Source organism: Myotis myotis, unplaced genomic scaffold (genome assembly GCF_014108235.1).
Source record: "Myotis myotis isolate mMyoMyo1 unplaced genomic scaffold, mMyoMyo1.p scaffold_m19_p_36, whole genome shotgun sequence".
Taxonomy (NCBI): Eukaryota; Metazoa; Chordata; class Mammalia; order Chiroptera; family Vespertilionidae; genus Myotis; species Myotis myotis.
In genome coordinates, this window is record NW_023416342.1 from 393,198 (window position 1) to 400,590 (window position 7,393).

General features: G+C 64.7%; 1 protein-coding gene across 1 annotated transcript in view; it reads left to right on the forward strand.

Annotated features, from left to right (window-relative positions):
- The window catches only part of SEC24D (SEC24 homolog D, COPII coat complex component), a 70,132-nt gene extending 63,047 nt beyond the window's left edge, over positions 1-7,085 (forward strand). Inside the window, exons 22-23 of the mRNA XM_036303269.1 lie at positions 2,676-2,765; positions 6,174-7,085. Of these exons, the coding sequence (XP_036159162.1) occupies positions 2,676-2,765; positions 6,174-6,314 (231 nt within the window). The 3' untranslated portion in view covers positions 6,315-7,085. The remainder of the gene's footprint in view (positions 1-2,675; positions 2,766-6,173) is intronic.
- The last annotated feature ends 308 nt before the right edge of the window (positions 7,086-7,393 follow it).

Consider the following 7,393-nt stretch of genomic DNA (forward strand, 5'->3'; position numbering starts at 1 on the left):
TGTGCTGTCCTCTGTGACGGCTGGTGGTTCCGTAAGAACCAGTCTGTCCCCCTTGCTGGTCTGAGGGCAGGTGCACAGCACCTTGGCGGGGTGGGGGGTCGGGGCGGGAGGGCGGGGGCTGACGCTGCAGGATGGGAGGAGGAGTCAGCATGGCTTTCAGGCGTAAAGGGGCCGCATCCCATCCAGAGGCTGGTCTTAAGATGAGGGTGAAGACTTAGAAATGGTAAGACATCTGCATGGGGTGAAATTAAGGAATGATTAGAAATGCAATTTCAAAAGAAAAGTGCAATTAATAAAAATAAAAATTCAGGAGGCAGACAACTCTGTGAATCTCAAGGATATATCTATGAAACAGAGGAAGTGCCTCTACTTTTTTTAAAGTCTTTATTTATTTCAATCCTCACCCGAGGATGTTTTTCCATTGATTTTTAGAGAGAGTGGAAGAGAGAGGGAAAGACAGAGAAACATCAATGTGTTTGATTGGTTGCCTCCTGCGTGGCCCCAACCAGGGCTCGAGGGGGAAGAGCCTGCAACAAGGTACGTGCCCTTGACCGGACTCGAACCCGGGACCCTTTGGTCTGCAGGACGAACTCTGTCCACTGAGCAACCGGCCAGTGCGCTGACGCGGGAGCTGTCAGTGCCGCTCTGCTGACTAGCGTGGCGTGCGGGTGAGTCGCCAGCCTCCACAGAGCGCAGCGGCTGGCGGGCCTGCTCCCTCCGCCGCCTCCTCTCAGCCTCGTCAGGAACGCGCACGGTGCCGCCTGTCGCTCTCCGTAGAGGCCGCTGGCACCTCGCGCCACGCACGCGGGTACACGCACCATGCGTAACCTGCTGAACAAAGCCTCCACCTTAACATCCGTGAATACCCGTGGGCGGGGCCTGGGACTGTACCTGTCGAGTTCTGCTGTTCCACATCCGTGGGAACGGCCAGGGGCTGCTGGGATGTGTGGCTGCGGCACGGTGTTGGGGCTCAGCGCCAGCTCACAGGGTGGCGTGCCGCTTGGGGGCTCTGCTGAGAAGCAGGCAGCGTTTACTGTCTTACTGGGCGGAGCTCACGTCCCCACAGCTGTGCGTTCTGTGGACCGTTAGCCAGATGAGGGGACTCTGGGGGCCACACTCCCCCATGATTCAGCGTTTGGGCCTAATGTGCAGCAGTGGTACTCAGATGGCGGTTTCCAGACCTCGGGTGCCACAGGGTCCTGCCGCTGATCACTCACAATGCGGCCTGGAAACACGCCTCGCGCAGGGATCGCACACCCGGCTAGCGGCCCGAGGACGCCCTCTTCATAAACAGCCGCTGGGTGGTCAGGAGGCCGGGCAGAGCAGAGCCCGCTGGGTGATCAGGAGGCCGGGCAGAGCCCGCTGGGTGATCAGGAGCCCAGAGCAGAGCCCGCTGGGCAATCAGGAGGCCGGGCAGAGCAGAGCCCGCTGGGTGATCAGGAGGCCGGGCAGAGCCCACTGGGTGATCAGGAGCCCAGAGCAGAGCCCGCTGGGCGATCAGGAGCCCAGAGCAGAGCCCGCTGGGTGGTCAGGAGCCCGGGCAGAGCAGAGCCGCTGGGTGGTCAGGAGGCCAGGCAGAGCAGAGCCCGCTGGGCGATCAGGAGCCCAGAGCAGAGCCCGCTGGGCGATCAGGAGGCCGGGCAGAGCAGAGCCCGCTGGGCGATCAGGAGGCCCGGACAGAGCAGAGCCGCTGGGCGATCAGGAGCCCAGAGCAGAGCCCGCTGGGCGATCAGGAGCCCAGAGCAGAGCCCGCTGGGCGATCAGGAGCCCAGAGCAGAGCCCGCTGGGCGATCAGGAGGCCCGGACAGAGCAGAGCCCGCTGGGCGGTCAGGAGCCCAGAGCAGAGCAGAGCCCGCTGGGCGATCAGGAGGCCCGGGCAGAGCAGAGCCCGCTGGGTGGTCAGGAGGCCGGGCAGAGCAGAGCCCGCTGGGTGATCAGGAGGCCGGGCAGAGCAGAGCCCGCTGGGTGATCAGGAGGCCGGGCAGAGCAGAGCCCGCTGGGTGATCAGGAGGCCGGGCAGAGCAGAGCCCGCTGGGTGATCAGGAGGCCGGGCAGAGCAGAGCCCGCTGGGTGATCAGGAGGCCGGGCAGAGCAGAGCCCGCTGGGTGATCAGGAGGCCGGGCAGAGCAGAGCCCGCTGGGTGATCAGGAGGCCCGGGCAGAGCAGAGCCCGCTGGGTGATCAGGAGGCCGGGCAGAGCAGAGCCCGCTGGGTGATCAGGAGGCCCGGGCAGAGCAGAGCCCGCTGGGTGGTCAGGAGGCCGGGCAGAGCAGAGCCCGCTGGGTGATCAGGAGCCCAGAGCAGAGCCCGCTGGGTGATCAGGAGGCCGGGCAGAGCAGAGCCCGCTGGGTGATCAGGAGCCCAGAGCAGAGCCCGCTGGGTGGTCAGGAGCCCGGGCAGAGCAGAGCCCGCTGGGCGATCAGGAGGCCCGGGCAGAGCAGAGCCCGCTGGGTGGTCAGGAGGCCGGGCAGAGCAGAGCCCGCGTGCCCGCAGGATGAGGCGCTGTTCAATGCGTTGTTTCACGTTTGTGACGTTTGGGTAAATGAACTAAGTCCATAGTGAAATACGAGGTTCAGAAGGATGTTCTTAACTTCAATATTCTAATACTCTCATTGCTGCTTCCACACAGAGGTTACAAATTACACTAACTTGTCTGCTTGATGTGCTTAATCCTAGACGGTCCTGCCCGAGGTGGGAAGCCCGCATTCCCAGGCGCTCCGGGCGATCGTGGGCGCTCTCCAGCGTAAGCGGCCCTACTCGATGAAGGTGAGGCAATAGGGTTCCTTCCTCCTTCCTTCAGTCTCTGAATTTCATTACAGACTTTTTAAATGCACGTCCTAGTTGTTATGGGGTAGGAAGCTCACACACCTCTAAGGATGTCCACCTGCTCACCAGCCACACAGACGTGAGTGAACGGCCCCTGCCCGGCCAGCCCTGTGCGGGCGCCCCGCCCCGTCCCCAGGAAGCCCCGCAGAGTCTGAAATGCCTTTCCGTCCGCGCAGGCTGCTGCTCAGAGCCTTGCGCAGAACACGGGCAGTTTCCTTACGACCTCAGGTTTCTGACGCCTGCGAAGTGTCTGGCCCTTCGAAGCCCCTTTCGGGCCTTTTTTGAGATTGAGTGAAAGGCTGCAGAGGCCTCTGATTCAGGGAGCTTGTGCCTGCTGCTGGGTCCAGCCCCACCTGGCTTCCTTCCCCAGCCCAGGGCCCCTCCTGGGGTTCGGGAGACGGCCAGTCCCGCGGGACAGGACGCTCACCTGGCGGCAGCCCCCTCCCCCGCCCCGCACTGCAGGCAGCGTCCCTGACGTGGGTGCCAGTCCAAGCAGCCCCTGCGCTGGGCCAGGTGCCCTCGGGCAGACATCGGCTTCCGGAGGCCGGTGAACCCATGGAGAGCTGCCAGGTGAACACAGAACCTTCCAGAACAGTTTCACTCCACACGGCGCCTGCTTGGGTGCCGTTTCAGGACAAGACCTAGTGATGGCAGGGGAGCCCCACCCTGAGACGCTGCTGCCAGGACACTGACCCCCTGGGGATGTAGACAAAGGGGGGTCTCCTGACACAGTGGAAGGCGCTGGGGTCAGAGTGCACAGCGGTGACGCCGTCCCAGCTGCACTGCTGCTTCCCCAGAGAAGCGGCCCCATCACTCCAGAGCCCTCCGCCCGGGGGTGGGGTGGGGTGGGGCCTCCTCTGCTCCTCCCGCCGCTCCACCCGAGGAGCCACGCCAGCTGTGGCTGTAAAACATCGGGCGAAGGTGACATGTGAGCAGAGTGTGAGCAGCTGCAGGATAAGATGATTATAGCCGAGCACTTAAAGAAGCCGCCATTCCCATGTGCCCCTGGCAAATGCCCCTGTTTGGGAGGTTCCTCAGGCCGTTCTGGGCCCTGTCTGCACAGAGACCTTGAAAATCTAGGGCTGCAGAGTGAGGGAGAGCCCCCCTCAGCCCCCTCCATGCACAGCCCCCCTCAGCCCCCTCCATGCACACAGCCCCCCTCAGCCCCCTCCATGCACAGCCCCCCTCAGCCCCCTCCATGCACAGCCCCCCTCAGCCCCCTCCATGCACAGCCCCCCTCAGCCCTCTCCATGCACAGAGCCCCCCTCAGCCCCCTCCATGCACAGCCCCCCTCAGCCCTCTCCATGCACAGAGCCCCCCTCAGCCCTCTCCATGCACAGAGCCCCCCTCAGCCCCCTCCATGCACAGCCCCCCTCAGCCCTCTCCATGCACAGAGCCCCCCTCAGCCCCCTCCATGCACAGCCCCCCTCAGCCCCCTCCATGCACAGCCCCCCTCAGCCCCCTCCATGCACAGCCCCCCTCAGCCCCCTCCATGCACACAGCCCCCCTCAGCCCCCTCCATGCACACAGCCCCCCTCAGCCCCCTCCATGCACAACCCCCCTCAGCCCCCTCCATGCACAGAGCCCCCCTCAGCCCCCTCCATGCACACAGCCCCCCTCAGCCCCTCTCCATGCACACAGTCCCCCTCAGCCCACTCCATGCACAGAGCCCCCCTCAACCCCCTCCATGCACAGAGCCCCCCTCAGCCTCCTCCATGCACAGCCCCCCTCAGCCCCCCTCCACGCACAGAGCGCCCTCAGCCCCTCTCCACGCACAGAGCCCCCCTCAGCCCCTCTCCATGCACACAGCCCCCCTCAGCCCTCTCCATGCACAGAGCGCCCTCAGCCCCTCTCCATGCACAGAGCGCCCCTCAGCCCTCTCCATGCACACAGCCCCCCTCAGCCCTCTCCATGCACAGAGCCCCCCTCAGCCCCTCTCCATGCACAGAGCCCCCCTCAGCCCCTCTCCATGCACAGAGCCCCCCTCAGCCCCTCTCCATGCAGAGCCCCCCTCAGCCCCTCTCCATGCACAGAGCCCCCCTCAGCCCCCTCCATGCACACAGCCCCCCTCAGCCCCTCTCCATGCACACAGTCCCCCTCAGCCCACTCCATGCACAGAGCCCCCCTCAACCCCCTCCATGCACAGAGCCCCCCTCAGCCTCCTCCATGCACAGCCCCCCTCAGCCCCCCTCCACGCACAGAGCGCCCTCAGCCCCTCTCCACGCACAGAGCCCCCCTCAGCCCCTCTCCATGCACACAGCCCCCCTCAGCCCTCTCCATGCACAGAGCGCCCTCAGCCCCTCTCCATGCACAGAGCGCCCCTCAGCCCTCTCCATGCACACAGCCCCCCTCAGCCCTCTCCATGCACAGAGCCCCCCTCAGCCCCTCTCCATGCACAGAGCCCCCCTCAGCCCCTCTCCATGCAGAGCCCCCCTCAGCCCCTCTCCATGCACAGAGCCCCCCTCAGCCCCCTCCATGCACAGAGCCCCCCTCAGCCCCTCTCCATGCACAGAGCCCCCCTCAGCCCCCTCCATGCACAGAGCCCCCCTCAGCCCCTCTCCATGCAGAGCCCCCCTCAGCTCCTGGCACAGAGGTGAAGGTGAGCGTGAAGGGGCTCCCTCACCTGCCTGCCTCCCTGGAGGTCCTGGGCCTGGAGAGTCGATGCCTAAGGGAGCAGCACGGACTCCCCAGGTCCCCCAGCAATGAGGTCCTAGACCTGGAGCCTCCCGTCCTCTGCCCAGTGTCTCCCTGCCCGGCGCTGCCTGGCCTGTGGCACGGGGGCCAGACTCGTGCCGCCACCTGTCATGGACGCAGCTGAGTCCTGGGCACGTGGGGGAAGGTAGACACAAACCAAGTGAGACAAGAGCCTTGACTGCAGGCTCACCAGGACGCCAGGCTCCACGCTGCTGTGGGTGGCCTCCCAGCCCGGCCCACAGCGGGGACCGGGCACGTCCATGTCCTTGCCCACAGACCTGCTGACCTGACGTAGCGGCGGCAGCGGTTGGATTAGCATTTTCACAGGCCAGGGCCCCGGCCAGGGAACAGGAACGAGCAAGCGGTGTTGACCGAGTTGTCCTGCTGGACGACTGGAGGCCGAGGAGGCAGCGTGGGGGCACCGGGCCTTCCTGGCCAAAGGGGCGTCCCTTCCCGCCTTGGCTGGGGGTGCGGGACTGCAGGCCGGGCCGCGGGAAGCCGGGCCCTCCACTCTCTGCTGGTGCTTCCCGCCTGGTCGGACACAGCACTTCCCACGCCCCCCAGGCCTCGCGGTGGACACGGTGGGTCGGTGACATGGGGACATATGGAACGGAGCCCAGAGCGTGTGTAACCGCTGCCTGTGCTGTCTCCTAGCTGGTGATCGTGAAGCAGCGAGAGCAGCCGGAGATGGCATTCCGGCAGCTGCTGGTGGAGGACAAGGGGCTGGACGGAGGCCCGTCCTACATGGACTTCCTGTGCTGCCTGCACAAGGGCGTCTGCCAGCTGCTCAACTGATGCTCCTCGCGCCCGACTCCCGGCACAGGCAGCAGCTACGCGGGTCCTGGCTGGCTGGCAGACGGCTTGGCGGTGCCCAGTGGGAAGCCGTGGAGGCCGCCCGCCCGCCCGCCCGCAGGGGCCGTCTGCCTGGCCGCAGCGGGCGGCTGTGGACGCGGGCAGCCGTTCCACCACAGTTTACAGAGCTGCAGGCACCCTGCTCCCTTCTCTGCCACACACATAAATTATTTTTCAAATGTACAGATCGGGGTAAAAACTTGTCTTGGTTCCTCTCCCATTTGCAGTGAGGGGAAAAACTTAATTTTTACATTATATTTTTTAAAATCATGTAACCCCCGAACACATTTTTCAACTTGAAGTTTGCACAGCAGACTTTTAATGGCCTTGGGGTCTATTAGTGGAACCGTTTGTGTTCTACGTTTTTTCAAGATTACGTGTTGCAGACGGTACCGCTCTGCCCGCTGTGTGTTCTGTCTGCACAGACGCCATCAGGCCTCGTGCGGCTCTCTGTGCGGCGCTGGAGGCCTGTCTCAGCCTCAGCCGGGGCTCAGCCAGCGCCAGGCCCTCAGCCCGCCCCGCAGGAGTCACGCAGGGCTCGGGCCGGGCCAGGCAGGCCCACGTGCGCGGGGGTCACTCACAGCCGCCTTCGCCTGGAGGTGCCCCAGGGGCAGACGGGATCGCTGGGAATGTATGTTCATTTGTTTAATGTCTGCTCAGATGGAAACATGTCTCTCCGTTAATGAAGCAATAAAGAGGAAAGATACGCGTTTAGATCATGTGTTGGAAGGAGAGAGAACCTGGGAGGGACTTGCGCCCAGGAGGAGGCGCTGCGGCTGCAGTGTCCGAGCCCCGCCCCCCGAAGGCTGGCGGGGAGAAAAGGCCGTGCTCTGGGGAGAGCTGACCCGTGGGCGCGGGTGGCTGCAGACAGGACGGGATGCTGGCTGTCTGATGCCAGACACACGGCTGGGAATCCCCGCGCCGCCGCCAGGGCGCTCGGCCCCCATTCAGACCAGCCCTGCCAGGAAGTGCTCCCAGCCGTGTCTCCTGTGTGTGCGGATGGTTCAGAGGTTACCCCCTCC